Source organism: Puma concolor, chromosome E3 (assembly GCF_028749965.1).
Source record: "Puma concolor isolate L17-30 chromosome E3, mPumCon1.1.hap2, whole genome shotgun sequence".
Lineage (NCBI taxonomy): Eukaryota > Metazoa > Chordata > Mammalia > Carnivora > Felidae > Puma > Puma concolor.
Window position 1 is genome coordinate 9,231,949 of NC_141682.1, and position 19,547 is coordinate 9,251,495.

Consider the following 19,547-nt stretch of genomic DNA (forward strand, 5'->3'; position numbering starts at 1 on the left):
CGCGGCCAGGTACGTCTTCAGAGCAGCCAGCGCTCAGCCGGTGGCCTGGCTTTGCCTGCTCTGTGGGGATCTCTCGCCTTGTCCCTGAATCGCGACGTGAAGGATAAGCCAGGGGCGCTGGTTAATGCGAGCAAGTGAGTGGGAAGAGGAAGGAGGAAGTGATGTCTGTGGGTTTCTGGATGATCGGGCTCCTGAGAAGGGGTCTCCAGCCAGCGCTTGAGGCTGGAGGCAAGAGAGCTCCGCAGAATTGGCTGGTTTCTCATCTTGAAATCTAGAAGGTTGGAAAAGAATTGGCCTTTCCTCACCCATGTGTGACAGGGGGGCGGGGGCGTGATTAGTTTGTTGTGCATTAATTTGTAGGTTTCGGAATGAGACGCTCCTAATGTGACACGGGAGCCTCAGCGATCCTGCCTCCAGTGGGAGGAGCCCCCCAGCACAAGACGGTCCCGCACCAAGGCCAGGCACTCCCGGCAGCCCTGCGCCTCATCTGGTCACTCGGGGACCTGAGCGCATCTAGAACTGTCCCCGAATGTCTGCCCCCACAGATGGGAGAAATGTGCCTAAAACCAACAGAGCTCTGTCCGTCTGACTCTGACAAACTTGAAGTCTGATTCCGCTAACATTATCTGCGACTTTGAGCAGATTGCTAGTTTATGTATGCCCCGTCCCCCTTCAAAGATCTGGTAACTAAATTAAAATGTAAAATGTAAAAAAATAAAAAAAAAAAACACTTGGCACAAAATCTCTTAACCCAGAAAGTCTCCCCAGGTGCTTTTAAAGGGAGATTTAATTAAGCAAAACTGCTGTTCCCCGTGGTTTGGTCGGCCTGACTCGTTTTGCAAACTGCCAGTTCCTAAGGCAGAGGAGGGACTGCGACTGGGGGGGGGGGGTGGCCCTACTCCCGGCTGGGCCCCCAGCCTCCCTCCTCCCCCTACAGTTAAGTGAGTCTGAGCAATGATGTGCCTTGTTTGATGCCCGGAGGAAACACGGTCGGTGATACAGGGGGTGAAGCAACAGTTGAGCCTTGGAAAACACGGAGGTTTGGGGCGCCGACCCCCCCCCATGTAGTCGAAAATCCGCGCATAACCCTGGACTCCCCCAAAACATAACTACTAATGGCCTACCGTTGACCCGAAACCTTTCCGGTAATGTAGTCGCTGAACACGTTTTGTATTTATACGTATGATACACTGTATTCTTACAATAAAGTCAGCTAGAGAAAAAAACGTTGTTAAGAAAATCCTAAGGAAGAGAAAATATGTGTGCGGTACGGTGCTATTCAAAACACCCGCCGTCTAAGTGGACCCGCGCGATTCAAGCCCGCGTTGTCCAAGGGGCCGCAGGAGGTATTAGAGTGTGCGAGCCACCCGCCGTGATCCTGTCTGCTCGTGTTTGGGGTACGGCCTGCCTCCTCCGCAGCCCCAGTGTGCCGGCTCTGGGGGGGCACGCGGCTTGCTGGTCTCCGCTTGGGTGCGGCATCGGTTCCTGTGAGGGGGCAGGGGTGTGGGGGGCCGAGCTGAGAGCCCAGAGGGCCCCGGAGAGCTGTTTTGATGTTGGTGGGGGGCTTCCGGTCACCAGGCCCTTGATCTGCATCTGGCCCACCCAGTGTGGGGTGAGCCAATTTAGTAGAAGCAGGAAGCAGGGCGCGTGCAGAGTCTGGGGCATTCGGAACTTAGCACCTCTTCCAGGATGTCACTAGGAAGGGCTTTTTTTTTTTTTCCAGGAAATTGGTTTGTGGACAGGTAAAAGGCTGTTCTGTTGGGACAGTGGAACGGGGGGCGGGGAGGGGGCTCCAGGGAGCGAGGTTTGAGGACCCCACTCACCTTCCAGTGAGGCATCGGTCAAGTGGCAACGCACGGGACTCCCAGTGTCTTCTCTTACCAGCTGGCTGGTGGTGGCCTTGGGCAAGTCCCGGTCAATGCTCAGGAAACCCTTTCTCAAAGAATGAATGAGTTTTAGCTTCTTTGAGATGCGACTTCTGTCTCTTTGAAGGGGATATAATAATGCCGGACTCGAAGGGCCGCTGAGAGGTGGGGGTGGGGGTGGGACCGAGCGATGGCACCTGTAGGCGCAGCGCCCAACCCACGGCGGGCACTCGGGACGTGGCAGTTGGAGCTGTTGATGTGGGTGTCATGTCATTGGATTTAGTGGCTGGAGAAGCTCCCTCTAGTCACAGTTGTGTCCACCTTGTGCCAGGGCGGGAGGGGACCCCACGCAGGGCCGGGCCCTCTGGCGGGTTAGCCAGAGCACCAGTGGCTGCGGCCTGACCACCGCCAGTGATGCCCAGTGACACACGGCGGGCACACAGCTGGGGCGGCAGAGTCCCCCACACCCAGCAGCTCTCTCTCCAGTCCTTCACGGGCTTAGTCAGCAGATCGTCACTGACAACTGCCCTGTGCCGGGGACACGCTCCGGGCTAGGAGTCCGGCAGCCTCAAGTGGTTCACGGCCCAGAGGGGAGACAGAGCAGGTGCGCAACCACAGCCCAGGTCCGGGCCTGTAATTGGCATTGAGGGGCCACCGGAGCACCGGCTTGGGAAAAGGCAGGAGACCTTGATGGGGAGTGGCCTTGAAAAGGGAAGAGCCATCTGCAGGAGGCAGGGAGGGCACACGAGAGTGAGAGGCAGCATGTGCCCAAGTCAAAAATGGATCCGCAGTCCCAATCAGGGCATGGCCCAGAGGATTCTGGGTGGGGCCTGGGCAGTTATCAGGTGGTGGGACCAGCAGAGACCAGCTGGCCGTGCCAGGCCCTTGCTGCCTGTGTCCAGCCACCTCTGACCCAACCTGGGAGACTGTGTGGCCCCGGAAATCCCTTTGCAACTTTCCACCTAAGGGAATGGGCGCTTCCCCGCTGGGGGGGAGCAAACTCAGCCCGTCAGCTAGTAGGCATTAAGGGCTAACTGTGTGCCACTGATCTGGGCACTGCAGTGATAGCAGGGGACAAACAAGGAGCTTGCCTTTTAGTGGGAGCTGTCAGACGGTAGACATAATAAGTAAGAGAATTCCACGGTGCTTTAGACGGTGATAAGTGTTATGGGACAGAAACAAGGGAAGGAGGACAACTGGAAAATCAAGTAGAGGAGTTACAGTTTTAAACCAGGAGGTCAGGGTAGGCCTCCTTAAGAACCTAACGTGTGAACAGAGTCTTGACAGAGGGGAGGGAATGAACTATGGCCGATGCCTGAGGTCAGAGCATTCCAGGAAGAGGGGAAACAGTAAGTGCAAAGGTCCTGTGGTGTCAATGTGCCTGGGAGCCAGACGAGCTGGAGCACAGCCACCAAGGGAAAGAGTGGGAGGCAACCAGGTCAGAGAGATGAGGACAGGGCAGGGCAAGGAAGGCCTCAGAGGCCGTTGTAGAGTTTTGGCTATTACTCTGAGGGATGTAGGGCCCATTGGACGGTGTGAACAGAAGGTGGTCTGATCTCACTGTTTAAATCTCTGACTGCTGCTTTGTGATTGTAGGGGTGGAGGTGGAAGAGGGGAAGTCATCGAGGAAGCTGTCACCATAATGACGAGAGCCGACGACCGGCACCTGCTGGCAGCGGCCGTGAAAAGTGATTGGAGTCTGGACGTATTTTGATGGTAGGGCCGAAGATAGGACTTGAGACAGATTAGATGAAAGGAGTCATAGAGAAGGAGCAAGGGTGGCCCCCAGGGAATCGGGCCGGGCCACTCACGGGTGGCCCGGCCTCTGCTCCCACCGCCCCGAGGATACCACCTCCTGGGCTGTGCAAAGGGGGTCCAGCTGGGGTGAGGCAGGCTTGGGGGCGGGGGGGGATCGGCCTTCAGGCTGGACCTGTTTGGACTCCGCACAGTGAGCTCAGGGAGAGGAGCGGCCTGGACGACACGCTGGAGAGGTACCAGCTTTCAGAGGCACGCAAGGTGGCCAGAGGGAAGGGACGGGACAGTGGTGTGCGGGGCCAGCTCCGGGTGCCTCAGTGTTGAGAGCTGAGCGGAGAGAAGGGGCGGCACAGGCAAGGGGGGGGCAGGAGGCCTGAGAAGCCAGGTGCTGGTGGGTCAGTAAGACGGGGGCTGGGGACACAGCAGTGTGTGCGACGTCATCGGCCACCCGGCGAGGACAGTTGGCATGGTGGGCGTCCAAGTCAGACGGGAAAGGTTTAAGGGCACTTGGGAAGTGGAGTCAACAGGAGTGTGTGTGTGTGTGTGTGTGTGTGTGTGTGTGTGTTCCAGAACAAGGTCAACACGCTGGTGTATTTGTGGACAGGAGCACAAGAGCCGATGGCACAGGAGAGAAGGCGCTCACGGGCTAGGGTCCTCTGGCCTGGGAGTGGGGGCAGGGGGAGGGGAGGGGAGCTGCCACCTGCAGGTGCGGGAGCCCTCAGCGCTCATCTCTGGGCACCTGTGGGGACAGACAGGTGCAGAGACGGTGTGTGACAAGCAGCCCCGGCACTCCCACCTGGCTCGCAAGTGGCTGGTGGAATGACGCGGGGTCCCCCACCCCCGGGAAAGCTGTGGGCACCACACCCCCGGGCCTGCCGTCCAGTTGTGCTAAGTTGCGCATTTAATCAGCCCACGGTCCGAAATCGTGCCTCGATCTTAAGTCATAGTCCAGTCTCCTTAAGTCTTGACCTTGATGTTGCTTGGATTTCTTTCTCCCCTCTGGGAAGTGCACCCTCCAGGAAGCCTTCCCGGATTCTCCCAGAAGGACGAGGTCCCCCGAACTCTCGTGGGGGGAGGCTGTCTGGCTCACACACAGGCATTCCTCTATCAGTCACCCCTGCCCCCACACCTCCCCCTGCCCAGCCTCTCCCTCTCCAGAAGCTTCCCCCTCATTCTTGGATACAGCATCCTGCGTGCCTCCTGCTCCAGGTTCTGCCCACTGCACGGCACCATCCGGTGTCTGTCCGGAGTGGGCTTGTCCCCAGGTCCCTCCACACCCCTGCCGCTCCCGCTCCACCACCCCTTGACCGGTGGCTTCCCTCGGTCTCCTTGCTCAGCCTTTCTTGAGACGCCGGTGACCCCTCCTTGACTCACCGACAGTCACTATTCACCTTGGCACTTTGGCACGCTTCCTCCTGATTCCCCCTTCCCCCCCTCCCCCCCCCCCCCCCCCCCCCCGCTTCCTGCCACCTCCTCTCTGGGTCTTTTCTGGGACACCCCTGAACGTGTCCACGTTCCTGAAGATTCTGGCCATTCTCACAGCAGCTCTCTCTGGGCTTCCACGTTTGCCGCCCTGGGGGTGGGACCCGGCGGGGGGGGTGGGGGCGGGTGGGTGGCGGGGGTTGCTGAGCTCTCCCTGCCTCGGGCCACGGGTCCCCCTCCCCCATCCACACGACCCCCGCAGCCGGTCCACTGGCACTTTGTACTCTCCAAAGCCAAACGACACTGCTACTCTCCCCTTCCCCACTCGGGGAGCCAGTTCCAGGCACGGGCATCCCCCCTCTGGGTTCTGTATGACGAAGGGGCACAATTTCTCCAGTACCTTCTCCTGCCTTGTCCCTGGGCCAGAACTCAAGCCCAGTTCCGCCAGAATCCGGCTCGGGCCTCCCTTGACACCACTGAGTGGCCACCCGGAGAGGTGACCCCTAACTTCTTGGTCTGAGATGCTCCTTCCCCCGGTAGAGGAGGCAGAGGAAAGCAAGGAGGTGGCAGCCAGGGGACCCTCACGTAGCAGATTTGAGTGGCTCGGGACTCTGTGTCCCAAGTGCCAAGCGGGGTCTGTAACTGAGGTCCCTCCTTTGGGGATGCCCACACGGTCATTCTCGTCCCCGCGGCGTGGAGCGACGGTTCGCCGCCGGGGTCTGGCTGGGCTCCTCGACGGCGTCCAGGTCCTGGCTCTGGGGCCTCCCGTGTCCCGCCACACCCGGGGCCGTCCTTCAGCTTTACCCCTTCCCCTCCGCTGGCCCGCCGTGCCCAGCCTCTTCCCCGCGCCCCAGGGGCAGCGGTCCACCAAGTCTGCTGCGAGTGCATGCCCACCAGCCCTCAGATCTGCACAGAGTCACCGCTTTGGGGACGGCCACTCCCAACACCCAGCTTTGCGCCCCCCGCCCCCCCCCCCCCCCGCAGCGGTCCCCTCGGTGGCGGACCCTGTGTCTGGGGCGGCCCAGAACACAGGGTTTGCTGTCAGGGCCCCTCACGTGCCCAGTGTCATGTGTGTGCGTGGGCAGGGAACGTGTGCCCACACCCACAGCAGCGGGCACAGGCGCGAAGGCACAGGAAACCTGGGCGGGGCGCCCCCTGCTCCCCCGTGCCCACCACGGGTTCCAGGAGCTGCAGATCGTCCTTACCCCAGGGGCCTGGCCAGGACCGTGCTGGAATGGCCACACGCCGGTGGCAGATCAAGGAATCCTCTTGCTGGCCTCTCTGTCCCTTCTGTCCCCAGGGCCTACGGCCCGAAGGCCAGACCCCAACCCTGCCCCCCCACCCCCACAGCTCTCCCTCCATGACCTGACCCTGCCCTCAGATCCAGCCTCTTCCCCCAACCCCCTCCCCCCCCCCCCCAACCCTCACTTTCACCACCACCACCTACCTGCCGGGTACCGACGTCTGAAGGAAGAAGGCCATTCAGGGCCTGAACCGGTGCAGACCCTGCAGTGGCGAAGGGCTGCGACATGGCCAGGAGTGGACCCCCTTAGGTTTGGGCCTGGACCAAGAGGGCTCAGTTTTTCATCTATAAAATGGGGATCGCCTTTTCTGCCTGATCGAATTGTTAGGAGATGTGTAAAGAACTCCGGCGTGCAGTGGGCCCCCGGGAGATGGAGCGGGTAGGGGTGGGGTCAGCTGCCCCCCCCTCCCCAGCCCGGGACGCTGAGCATGGCCAAGGCCAGGTTGGCCAGCAGGTCAGCAGGCGGCACAGTGATTGACGGGTGAATCACTGTGATGGGGAGAGGACGGGCCGTTCTCCTGACACTGCCCATAGCCTCGAGCCTTTGGGCATTTCTGGTGTCACAGTGCCCCCTGGTGGCCATGCGGTCTATCCCAGAGGACAGCGCCCAGGGCCTCAGGCCTCCAGCACCTTCTCTGTTGAGGCCCAGACAGGGCCATGCTGCTGCCCAGAGTCGCAGCCAACCAGGAGTAGAGCCAGACCTCAAGCTCAGGTCGGCTGGCCCCCAGGCCCCCGCCGTCCCCCCTGCCACTGGCTGCTGATGGCACCCACCGGGGCCTGGATTAGATCTCCCCAATATCTCCCACCCTCCACACAAAATTATTTTGAATTGGCGCCGTTGCGAAGACACTTGGGTGGCATGTGGGTGGATCAGACGTTTCTTGGGGGGCCACCCCACCCCCCTCACTGGGCCAGAGCCTGTTGAGAAAGAGGCCAAGCAAGTCTGGCCTTGAGCTCCAGAGGTGGGACCCCTCACTCCCCCACCTCCTGCTGGATCTGCTGGGGGCCTGCCCACCCCTGTGCCTCCTACCGCCTGCTGATACCTTTCTCTCTGACTCCTACCCCGAGGCCTCGCTCTGGTCGTTATCCCAGGGCACCGGCCCTGGAAGGAACGTGGGGTTTGCCGCGTTCCACCTCCTTGTCTTGCTTGACAGAGGCAAAGCGAGGCCTGGAGCGGGCCAGGGGCTGGCCAGGCTGGTCACGGCAGAGCCAGAGTGGACCCGTTCCTCCCGCATCCCCGACCTGGGCTCCTTCCCGTCCCCGCGTAATGAGTTCTTAGAGCCAGGAGCACCCCTGGCCTCGCTGGTTGGCCTAATGGTGGTGCCTTAGGCAGCGGCACAGGCTGTGGGTTGGAGAGGCGGCACGGGCCACACCAGGCTCCCTCTGACGACCACGTCTTCCTCTGGCACAGGGCGCTGCGCGGATCTGCAAGCCCACGTCACCGAGGCCATGGCCACGGCCGCTGAGCAGAGGGACCTGATCGCCCGCTTGGAGCAGGACCTCAGTACCATCCAGTCCATTCAGCGGCCAGACGCTGAGGTGAGCCCACCCCCTCTACCCTGCCCCTTCACCGCCTGCCCCAGGCTTTGAGTCTCAGAAATTGCAACTCTGCAGGTTGACCAGCCCGGTCCTCAGGCAGCTGGTGTCCACCGGCCCCCACAAGGCCCGCGGGGGCTGTCACCCACAGCCTCTGAGCATCGCCTGCACACGTCACCGCAAAGGCCCGGTTCCAGGACGCCGGACCACAGGGCACGGGGGGCAGGCTTCCTGGAGCTGGCACGAGGCACCCTGTGTCCAGGCGCCGGCTTGGAACTGGGCCCTGGGAGCTGTGGGCTCACCCAGCCATCCCACAGCTAGAGGACTGAGGCCGCAAGAGCATGGAAGGCTGGGACACAGGGCCCTTGGAAGTCACTCTGCTCTGTCCCCCACCTCATTTTATAGATGAAGAAATGGGGCTCGGCGAGAGCAGCTGGGCCGGCCCAGGTCACCCAGCAGGCTGGCGGGCAGGGCCGAGTGGCCCTGTGACAGCACCGCCGCTGAGCTCCCGCCTCGGGGTCAATTTAAGGCCCAGCCTTCCCTTTGGCGGCCCATGTAAGGCACCCTCTCCAGGCCTCTCGTGGCCACCAGCGTGCCCAGCCCTGACGCCAGGCCGCCCCGCCTGGGCCTTGCCCCCCATCTGTTCAGTAGCACGTATGGAGGAGCCTCTTTCTCTCCCCTGCAGGGCGCCGCTGAGCACGGCCTGGAGAAGATCCCAGAGCCCATCAAGGAGGCCACTGCCCTGTTCTACGGTAAGCACGGGCTGACCTGTCTCCCAGGCAGCGATGCGCGGGGCATGAGCAGGGAGAGGAGAGGTGCTACAGTCTGAGCACTGATCCCTAAAGGGCACTCCCCTTCCTCAGAGGTCAGGGTCCCCCAGCCCAGCAATGCAGCAGCAACCTAAACGAGGGGGCTGAGTCCCCCCTACTTGCCCTTCTGTGCCTTAGCTTGACATCCCCTCCTAGGACCCTGACCCCCTCTGCCCTGCCAGTGGCCTGTCGACAGCTCCCCACGGGAGGCCTCAGCGCTGAGATGCTGTCAGGGAGCCCCCTGCGCTGCCGGGGAGGTGGCCTCCTCCGGTCTCGGTAGTGAGGCGGAACCCAGGGCTCCGGGGCCAGGACGCTGGAGCGGGGGCTCTCGTGGCTTCCCGGCACCTTCAGCGTCCCTTTGCTTCCCCAGGAGCCGGGGCCCGAGTCTGACAGATGCAGGGGTCTCAGACTCAAGTACAGAGGAATGAGGAGGGGGCTTTGGGGCCTGACCCTCAGACAGCGTGGCCCTCCCCTCCCAGGATCCCTGTTCCCTGTCGCACCTCTTCTGTTGGCCACCCTTCTGTTTCCCCAACCGCCCAGCACCTTGTGCTCAGACACCTATGCCTCTGCCCTCATGGCTCTTGGCCAGAGCTCCGTCAGAGCTGGGGCTGCTCCAGCTGAGGGCCCACTGGTGGGTTCTGCCTCCCACCACCCCAGGACACTCTCCCCCTACATCCTAGGCCCCTCGGCACCAGCCAGCGGCACCCTCCCCGAGGGCCAGGTAGACTCGCTGCTTTCCATCATCTCCAGCCAGAGGGAGCGCTTCCGCGCCCGGAACCAGGAGCTGGAGTCCGTGAGTCACGTTCTTCCCTCCCTTACACCCCTTGGACCTGAGGACGCAGCGGGGGACACACAGGCTTGGAGAGGAGGGGGGTGTCACGTCAGAGGGGTTAGATGTGTTCCGTGCGGTCTGGGAGGGCTTCCTGGAGGAGGTTATGCCACGCTGGGCTTTGAAAGGATAGTAGAGGAGACTAAGCGGCCAACAAAACCAGAAAGGCTGTGCCCTAAGACGTAGAGTGTCCTACTGGCAGGCGGGGGCGCTGCCCGGGGACTTAAGCAGGGCAGTGACACGGTCCGAAGGGAGCGTAAGAAGGGCCACTCGGCAGCCAATTCGGGACAGAACTTGGCCCCAGAAGATGACTGGGGGGTGGTCACCATTGTCCTGGAAGAAACATCTAAATCAGGTGGGGGACCGGAGACAAGAGCAGGTTGGAGAGAGCGAGGTCTTGGAGCCCTGTAAGGAGGAACAATCTGGAACTGTTGAGGAGCTCTGCAAGGATGGGGAGAGCGCCAGGCTGAGGGGCCTTCCTGGAGGCGTGCCCTGAGGTAGGGGTGGTCTGCAAAGGTGACCTTTACCGTGAGGCGCCTCCCCGTGGGTGCCGCTGACCCTTGGATGGCGACTGCGGGGCCAGCAGGACGGCTGTGGTTCCGGAAAGGGGAACAGGAAACGAGAGTGGGGTCGGGGAGGAAGTGAAAGGGGCAAGGAATATCCTGGACACAAAGTCCCAGGCCAGGGCGTTTCCCCCTCCCCCCCCCCCCCCCCCCCACCGAGGGGGTGGACGCTGGAACCAGACCGCAGAGGGCCCAGTGACAGACCAGAGGCATACTGGGAGGTGGCACCATCCTGGCCTTGGGGACCCTGCGGACTCCCCTCCCCACAGAGCCAGCCCAGGTCATCACCGATCTTGTCCAGTGCAAGCAGGAGCCAGGGAGAGTCACTGTTTGAGCTGATGAGGGAGTTTCTAGACCTTTCCTCTCCAAACCCACGGTTGCCCCCATGGGATTTTCAGGCTCGGGCCAAGGGGAGGCCGATGTTCAATGAGCGCCCACTGCGGGTCCAAGGGTGGGCCCGATCCAACAGGACCTCCTGTGATCTGGGCTCCGCAGCTAGAGGCTTCAAACAAAGATGGTCGGGACCGCTCCCCTCACAGCACGGGCTGGAAACACTCTCCTTGGGGACCAGGGACAGCCGCACAGTGGAATCCTATGCAGCCCTTACCAGGAGGTCTTAAAAATAGATTAAATGGGAGGAAAAATGTTTTCTAGAATTCCACCTTTTGCTTTAAAAATCCAGTTTTTTTTTAATTAAGGGACTTAACTTTTTAAAAATTGTGGCAAAACACACATAACATAAAATTTACCATCTTAACCATTTTTAAGTGTTCAGTTCAGGGGCATTAAGTACATTCACGGCGTTGGACGAACATCACCACCGTCCATCTCCAGAATTCTCTTCGTCTTCCCGAACAGAAACTCTGTCCCCCATTAAACACTAACCCCACGTTCCCCCAGCCCCCGCTAGCCACCCTTCTACTCTCTGTGTCTGTCATTTGACTACGCCGGGGACCTCACCTAAGTGGAATCGTACAGTATTTGTTTGTGCACTGGCTTATTTCACTGACCATAATGTCCTCAAGGTCCATCCATGCTGTAGCAGGTGTCCGAATGCCCTTCCTTCCTGAGTAGTATTCTGTTGTGCTCTAGACCGAGTGTTGGTCATCCATTCATCCATCCGCGGTCCCTTGCTTTGCTCCCATCTTTTGGTGCCTGTGAACGATGCTGCCATGAACACGGGCGGACCAAGATTTCCTCGAGTCCCTGCTTTCAGCTCTTGCCCGGTAGATACCCAGAAGTGGGATTCCTGGATCCTTTGGCAATTCCATACGGAGCCATCCTGTTCCCACATACTTCTAGTCCTGTTTGAATTGTTAACAGTATGAAGGAAACAGCGACTTAAGCATTGGAACAAGCTGACAAATAAGGTCCCCTCTCATTTGCTCCTGGATGGGCAAACATTAAAATCACATAGTGTATGATTCCGTTTATACGAAGTGTCCAGAATAGGCAAATCGAAAGAGACAGGAAGAGGGAATGACCGATGGGTTTGGAGTTCCCTGTTGGGGTAATAAGGATATTGTGAAATGGGATGGTGGGGATGGTTTCGTCACACTGTGCCTATGTTTTAGAAAACTGAACCGTATACTTGAAGACGGTGGCGTTTATTATACAAATTACATCTTGATGGTTTTTTAAAGGTTGATGGCACCAGGGGCGCCTGGGCGGTTTAAGCGTCCGACTCTTGATTTCAGCTCAGGTCATGAGTTCGTGGTTCATGAGTTCGAGCCCCGCACCAAGCTCTGCACTGACAGTGCGGAGCCTGCTTGGGATTCTCTCTCCCTCCCTCTCTGCCCCTTCCTTGCTCATTCTCTGTCTCTCAAAATAAATAAAACATTAAAAAATATATAGCTTTATAGGGGCATCTGGGTGGCTCAGTCAGTTGAGTGTCCGACTTCGGTTCAGGTCATGATCTCCCAGTTCTTGGGTTCAAGCCCCACGTCAGGCTCTGTGCTGACAGCTCAGAGCCTGGAGCCTGCCTCGGATTCTGTGTCTCCCTCTCTCTGCCCCTTCCCCACTCTCTCCCTCTCTCTCTCAAAAATAAACATTTAAAGTGTATATATATATATATATATATATATATATAGTATATAGTATAGTATATATACTATATATAGTATATATATAGTATAGTATATATACTATATATAGTATATATATAGTATAGTATATATACTATATATATACTATATATAGTATATGTAGTATATAGTATATATAGTATATATAGTATATATATATAGTATATATACTATAGATATATAGTATATACATACTTTAAGTGTTTATTATATATACTATGTATATAACATATATATAAAACCTTATAAAAGGTTGATGACACCATAAACAAACAAAACATGAAGAAACCTGACCCCAATCTGTCTTCTGCTCAGGGTGGGTCACACCCTGCAGGAGGAGAAGGGGGACTTGCCAGAGTCTAGAAGGTCAGGGAGATAGCCACAGGCAAAGAAGGGGCTCCAGGTAGATGGAGGAATACTTGTGCCAGCCTGGTGGCCTCTCCACCCCCCACCTCCCCTTCCACCGCGGGCCCTGCCTGCCCGCCCACCTGCCCACTGCCTACCTGCCCTCCTGCCCCCAGGAGAACCGCCTGGCCCAGCACACCATCCAAGCCCTGCAGAGCGAGCTGGACAGTTTGCGTGCCGACAACATCAAGCTCTTCGAGAAGATCAAGTTCCTGCAGAGCTACCCGGGCCGTGTAAGCGCCCTCCCCGATTTCAGCCCCAGGTGTAGGCCCAGGCAGGGAGAGGGGTCGACGGGGCCCTCTAAGGCCAGAGGGTTGGAGACAGTGACCTGCTGGGCAGCACTGGGCATAGGAGCCCTCAGAGGCCATCCAGCCCACCCTGCCTACCGGCGGTCCTCCCTAAGCCGGGGAGAGCCCCCCACAGCGGAGCCTTTGTGCAGGTGCATTCATCAGAAGCAGTCGGGAGGTGGTGAGGTGCTACAAGAGGGGGGGGGGCCCACCCATGGGCCCGGGTGACCCCTCCAAGAAGTGGGAGTGATCTCCTAGTTGATCTTGGGATCCAGGGATTTTAACATGCAGGATAGGCCCTGGGGAATCCATAGGTTTAAACTTACATTCTTTAAAAAAAAAAAAAAAAAAACCGAACTGGCTCTAATATCCCCAAAAACAATCCAGAAAAGCAGAACAAACACCTATTCCATTCTGAGCCTCGGAGTGCCCTCCCTGGCTTCTCTCAGCCCCTCGGCTTCACACGGGACCTCCTCGTGCGAGGAAACCCTTTGTGACCATAGGGAGACAGAGTGGCCTGTGGAAGGGTCCCGGCGGGGGGCCACCCTAGGACAAGAGCCTCAGCCACGATCGCCCACTGTACCTGTTGGAACTGTACTCAGGCCAGCAGAGGGCGCTCAGACTCTGTGCAAACTAGCGCCATGTACCCAGTGCCCCCGGCCTCTAAGGTGCTCGCCCATGCCCCCCTGCCACCCTGCACGCTCCCAGCGAACCCCTTCCAAACCCACTTCCCTGCACTGGTCCAGCCCTGCCTGTGCTGGGCGTTCCAGCCCCAGACTGGGCTTTTAGTTCCCACTACCTGCCCGGAGTCAGGCGGCCCAAACACCCGTGGCAATGCTCCTAGACATGTGGCCCCAGCCTGCTGTCACCCAGCCCACTCCCAGCTCTAGGGTGCGGGGCCCCTCCCTCGCCTCCGCTGTGCTGATGAGGAACTGACGCTCCTGGGTGATCCTGCCAGCCGCAGAGCCTTATCCCTGGCCTCCCTGCCGGGCCCTTGGTGACTGGGTCTCTCCTCTTCCTGCAGAGTGGCAGCAGTGACGACACAGAGCTGCGGTACTCCTCCCAGTACGAGGAGCGCCTGGACCCCTTCTCCTCCTTCAGCAGGCGGGTGCGTGAGCCCGGCCTCAGAGCAGGGCAGACGCCCTCGCTGGCCCGGCCACGGGGGCTGCAGGGAAGCCCGGAGGACCCACCAGCTGACCGGGCCTCAGCCCGCCCTCACTCCCCACGCCACCAGCCCTGGTCTGTTCGCTCAGGCCCGGCCTCGCCCTGCACTCGGCCACAGGGCCCCACACACACCCCAGACCACCGGCATGGCCTCCGTGCCTGCTTTGGTGCCGCGGAGGCCCAGGGTCCACGCCGGGCAGGCCAGGGGCGCCCAGAATATCTGACGGCTCTGTGGGGATGCGTGACAGCGAGTGGCTGAACCCCACGTGCATGCTCGGGGGTCAGGCAGACAAGCACAGAGCTCCCCATGTCAAGGGGCCTCCGGGAGGCCCCCGTCTCTGGCTGCAGAGACCCTGCCAGGGAGAATGGGCCTCCGAAGAGGGCAGAGGGAGGCAGCTATGGCGGGAGTTGCTCACACAGGGGCCGGGTGAGCCTAGATGTGCCGCTGAGTGGAACGGGACACCAGGGAGGCCCCGGCAGCCCCCTGGGGTTCTGTAGGAACGGCAGGGCACGGTCCCTCTCTGCGGCACGCCGGGGCCTGTGGGACCCTCGGGGTCCTCTCCTCATCATCTCCCCCCCCTTCAGGAGCGGCAGCGGAAGTACCTGAGCCTGAGCCCTTGGGACAAGGCCACACTCAGCATGGTGAGTCCCCTCCTCCACGCCCAGCCGAACCTCTGACTCTGGGCCTCCAAAGACACCTGCCCTCCGTCCAGTCTGGAGAGGCCCCAGGGACCCCACTCACCCCTCACAGGCCCTGCCATGAGTGGCTGTGGGACCTAGCACAGGGTCCCTCCCTGTCCAGGACAGCTCCTCTTGGTAGCACCATTCATGGTAGGTTCTGGAATGGTGCCGCAGGGGGCGCCATTCCTTAGCACTCCTGGGGCCTGATTTCTCAGCCCCACTGCCTGCCCTCCCCTCCTCTCGCTGCCGGGGTCCCTCTGTGCAGGAACCCAGGGCGGCCCTTCAGGGCTGGATGAGGCCTGTCCCCTCCCCACTGCACACCTTGTTGCTCCCCAGGGACGACTGGTTCTCTCCAATAAGATAGCACGCACCATTGGCTTCTTCTACACACTGTTCCTGCATTGCTTGGTCTTCCTGGTGAGTATCCAGGCAGGCAGCCAGGACTGCCTTCACCACGCTTCCCGGACCTCCAAGGGCAGCGGGGTCCCTATTATCGTGGCCTGGCACCCTGGGCCAACCCTAAGCCACACCGTCTACCCTTGACTACTTCTCGCCCCTTCTCTCCCTCTGGCTGGGGCTGCAGCCCAGGTGCTTGCTCTGTGGAAACAGCCTGGCTGACTCCATCCAGGGGCCGGGCCTAGAGGGGCTCGGGGGCCTAGAATGGCCACTGTGGAAGCCTGAGGCAGGCAGGAAAGAAGGTCTAAAAACTCTACTAAAGGCCAGCCAGGTGGGCTGCAGAAGCAGGGACATCTTGAACTGAATCTCCTCAGATGCAGAGTGATGGTCCAGTTAGAGGGCACGGCCTAATGATGTCTGCAAGTCCGCTGAGTCAGGGAATCAGAGAGGGTAGGGCGTGCCTGCGGAAGGCTCCGGCCTCGGGGACTCCCGTCCCCAGCAAGGCCCCGGTCAAGATGGCCCCTACATGGTTAGCCTGGGCTCCAACTCCCACCCCAGGGCCAAAAGGTTACAATGTTAAGGACCGTGCCTCCGTGTCCAGGCCCGCCTGGCCGTGTGTGACACAGGTGGGCACAGGGGCATCTCTGAGGCCCTCTCGCCCTGGGGTCTGGGCCGTGAGAACCGTCAAGTGCCGCCGGGAAACCAGGCCCAGGGTCTGGGGGTAGACGGCAGGAGTGGGGGTGAGGCAGGACAGACGGCTCACTGTGTCTCTGCCTGGCCAGGTGCTCTACAAGCTGGCGTGGAGCGAGAGCATGGAGAGGGACTGTGCCACCTTCTGCGCTAAGAAGTGAGGACATCACCCGAGTCCCACCACAGCCCTGCACTGAGCCCCCCAGCCCCACCGAGCTCCTCCCGTGTTCCCCACCCTCAGCCCCTCACCTGCCCCCCACCCCTGGCTCCCCAGCACCTACCCTGTCACATGGTGCACGCCCCCTGGGGATCCCCGTGCCCCCCTCCACACACACACAAGCACTTCTCTCCTTTTTACACTCGGTCTCAGCAAAGGTTTCTGTCCCCAACAGGTTCGCTGATCACCTGCACAAGTTCCACGAGAATGACAACGGGGCGGCCGCCGGTGACTTGTGGCAATGAGTCCCCGGGGGCCCCCCCGACACGACAGTGATGGCTGCATTCTGCCCCCTTGCTTGTTCAGCTGCTTCTAATGACTTAGACTTCCCTGGAGAATTCCCCTAAGAAACCACCCACCGGTGCCAGAGGTCCAGGTTCCCCCCCCCACCGTGCCCCCTTAAAAGAATGTCTTAGCCATATCAGGCCCCCTAGGTCCAAAAAGCCCCCAAGGCCCAGCCAGGCTAAGGTCCAAGGGGCCCCCTCAGCCCCATCTTAGGGGCGCCACCCACAGCCTGGCCATCAGGCCTGGTGGCAGTCACCTCCCAGTTATGATGCTGATGGAGTCCTCACTGATTCTGGCCATGGTTCATCCAGCTGGGAACCCATGGGCCTCTCTGTGCCAGACTCTGGGATCCCCTAGGGCCCCCCTAGGATCTACCACCACTCCCCAAGAGATAGAGGGCCCTTCCTAACAGGCCAGCAGGCTTTGAGTCCCCACCCCACCCCAAGAAGGGGAGGCCCCGGCGGGCACGGGATAGTTTTCCATGACCTCCTTCCTGCCCCCAGACCCACTGTGATTTTTGCTTTCTTCTTTAGCAAGCTATTTTGGCTTCTAGGCAAGGACGGGTCTCCAGTGAGCCCCTGGGCTTCAGGGTCTTCAGACCCAAGGACTGGTCCAAGGGGCCCAGGTGTTTTTCTCAGCCAAGCAGAACTGGCCGTGGGCCATCGTGGCATGGCCACCTTGGGGCCACTGGCCGATCCTCCTAGGTTAGATTTGCACTCGCGTGTTCAGCTTTGCACATTTCAAATAAACACATGGTTGCAGCGACACTGGTGCCCGTGCTCTGTGACTCCCGGGGTACAGGAGGCTGGTGGGTGCCTGCGGCCACGTGCCTGGGAGCTGTGGCCAGACCTTCCAGCTGCTCTGCTCGTTTCAGGCATGGCCCCCCAGGACGTGGGATGTCTCTTCCTTTTCCCATCCCCCAGGAATTCCGTGAGTGGGTCCAGACCTTTGCGGCAACCGAAATCCACAAAGTCTGAGTTCTCTTGAGCAGATAAGCAACCCAATCAAGAAGAGAAATCTCTCTTTAAAAAAAAAAACCAAAACTATCTGTCAGGCTGCATTTGGATGTGTGATGCGTGGTGCATGTGCGATGTCAGCTTCTGGGGAATGCCTTTCTGTGTGCCCTGGAGCCATGCACTCTCTGCCACTTTCCCTTGGGCCCCTGCTGGCCATGCCCACCAAGCCTGCTGAGGACCAGCTTTGCATGGGGACCCCCTGAGCCACAGGTCCGCCCCAGCCCAGCTCTATTCATATGGGTCCCTTCCCACCCAGACCGAGGGGCCTCCTTTTGGTTTGTGAAGGCCCCACTGGCCAGCTGGCCTCAAAGCTGGCTCCACACCCAGCTTCACAGTTCACCAGACCAGAGTCCCCTGTACCATCATTGTCTCCGTTTCAGTCCTGGACTCTAGAGTTCAGGACCCTGGGGTCCCACCCTCAGCACCTGCCCCATCAGACCTTCCTCCAAGGCCCCAGAGGCCCCTGCCCTCAGGGACCCCAGATGATGAACCTGTCCTCCCTGACTCTCATTCCTGTCCCCATAACAAAGCTGCTCTTGGCCAATCACCAACACCCTCCACCCTCCTTCCACTGTTTCCCACTGGTTCCTCTTATGGGTCAGAGTCACCAAGCAGCCGGCTCCTCCTCGCTTCCTCCTCCCTGGAGATCAGAGCAATTGTCCTGCCCAGGGCTCCAAATCCCAGGACCCTCCCTGGCCGATGACAGCCCATCAGCAGAGCTCAGCTCACTACTTGAAGGAACCAGGTTAGTCCACGGGGGCCAGGACCTCCCATCTCCCAGAAGGGTGGAGGGGGACCATAGCCAGGCCACCCACACACACTCCCGCCGCTGTGCCGGCTTCATTCATAGACCTCCTGGTCGCCAGCCAGGAGTACAGGCCTCTGCGCAGCTCCAATCGATAAGCTTGGTCCACGTCTAAGCTTTCATTAAGTGTCTGTTAGCCAGGTCCTGCTGAGGGGGCAGCTGGTCTGGGTGTGGAAGGGAAGAGACCAGGTACCAGGACCTCGGATGACACCTGACTTACTTCAGCACCCCTGTGGAGGGCAGTCCAGGGCTGGGGGGCAGAAGGTAAGGGCTCCAGGCCAGTCTCCACCTTCACCAGCCCAATGCTCCTCTCTAGGCCCCACCCTTCCCATCCACAAGATTGGGATAAAAACCTTTCCTTGCCTGTCCTGCTTCCGTGGAAATCAGAGATGTGAAATGGCTTTGAGAAAGGTTAGAGGGCTCTGTACAAAGATCAGAGGTCATTATGGGTGGAAAAGGACAACAGATGGAGGCACTCGCGGCTAGTAGGGAGGCCATGGCCGACCACAGAACTGCCAGAGGTGGGGCTGCGGAAGGTTTAGTAAGGGCAGGGAGAACTGATCTAACCACCCCTGCAGGGGTGGAGGGCTTGGCACAGGAGAGGAGGGGAGAAGGAGTTCCAGCACCCTCCTCTCCCCGGGAGCAAGCAATAGGTCTGATCTCTGAGCTGCCCTCCCACTCCCCCTGGACCCCTGCTAGCCTCTTGGAGGCCCCAGCTTGCGAGGGGTCAGTCCATAATTGCTCTGCAAAGACCGGCAGGAGTCTGTTTTCTTAGCCAGAGTGGTCTTGGCCCTAATCTCTGCCTTGGGCTTTGGGGGCTGCAGAACCCAGCAGGGGTGAAAAAGCCAGGGCTGTGTCCCACCCTCATCAGCCCCATTTGACCTCTGAAGATCTCTCCGGGAGCCCTCAGTCTCCCCATCACTGTGAAGGTGCATAGATGGGGCCCTGCTTGGGTCTTCCCGCCCTCTAGCCCTTGGGCTATTTCCGGCAAGGGGAGGGCGGAGAAGAGAGGGCGTGGTGCTCGCCCAGGGGATTTATGAGAACCAGACGTCGACTTCCCCTGTTGCGACATCTGGGCCTCCTCGAGGCTCCCATTGTTCCCGAGGCGGAGGGGTCCAAGACGGCGGCGGCCCCCGCTGGAGGCCCATCTCCAAGGGGCGCCTACGCCCCCATACACCCCACTATTCAGGCCACCCACCCGGACCCCACCCGCCGCGCTCCCGGGGCACGCTTCCGTGAGGGGGAGACTTTCGCCCCAAAACAGGCGGCTGCCGGCCAGTTCCTAAGTCCCTGGGCCCCAGCACTCTGTTGCCGCCGCCGCCGCAGCAGCCCCACGGAGGCTAACACCAGCCGCGGGCGAGGTTCAGGCTCCGCTAAGGGCTGGGGGCGCGACGGGGGCGGGGCCGACGCGGCCCGAGGCGGGCGGGGGGCGGGG

At 60.1% G+C, this 19,547-nt stretch overlaps 2 protein-coding genes across 6 annotated transcripts in view; both read left to right on the forward strand.

Moving 5' to 3' along the window:
• CUX1 (cut like homeobox 1) overlaps positions 1-17,058 on the forward strand; it is a 369,562-nt gene extending 352,504 nt beyond the window's left edge. For all 3 annotated transcript variants that reach the window (XM_086691947.1, XM_086691946.1, XM_086691944.1), the window contains exons 15-23: positions 7,757-7,884; positions 8,567-8,633; positions 9,371-9,483; positions 12,688-12,804; positions 13,883-13,966; positions 14,608-14,664; positions 15,040-15,120; positions 15,882-15,946; positions 16,182-17,058. In XM_086691947.1, the coding sequence (XP_086548073.1) occupies positions 7,757-7,884; positions 8,567-8,633; positions 9,371-9,483; positions 12,688-12,804; positions 13,883-13,966; positions 14,608-14,664; positions 15,040-15,120; positions 15,882-15,946; positions 16,182-16,251 (782 nt within the window). In that variant the 3' untranslated portion in view covers positions 16,252-17,058. The remainder of the gene's footprint in view (positions 1-7,756; positions 7,885-8,566; positions 8,634-9,370; positions 9,484-12,687; positions 12,805-13,882; positions 13,967-14,607; positions 14,665-15,039; positions 15,121-15,881; positions 15,947-16,181) is intronic.
• An 842-nt stretch (positions 17,059-17,900) lies between these two features.
• The window catches only part of SH2B2 (SH2B adaptor protein 2), a 31,818-nt gene continuing 30,171 nt past the window's right edge, over positions 17,901-19,547 (forward strand). For all 3 annotated transcript variants that reach the window (XM_086691953.1, XM_086691949.1, XM_086691950.1), the window contains exon 1: positions 17,901-18,052. In XM_086691953.1, the coding sequence (XP_086548079.1) occupies positions 18,007-18,052 (46 nt within the window). In that variant the 5' untranslated portion in view covers positions 17,901-18,006. The remainder of the gene's footprint in view (positions 18,053-19,547) is intronic.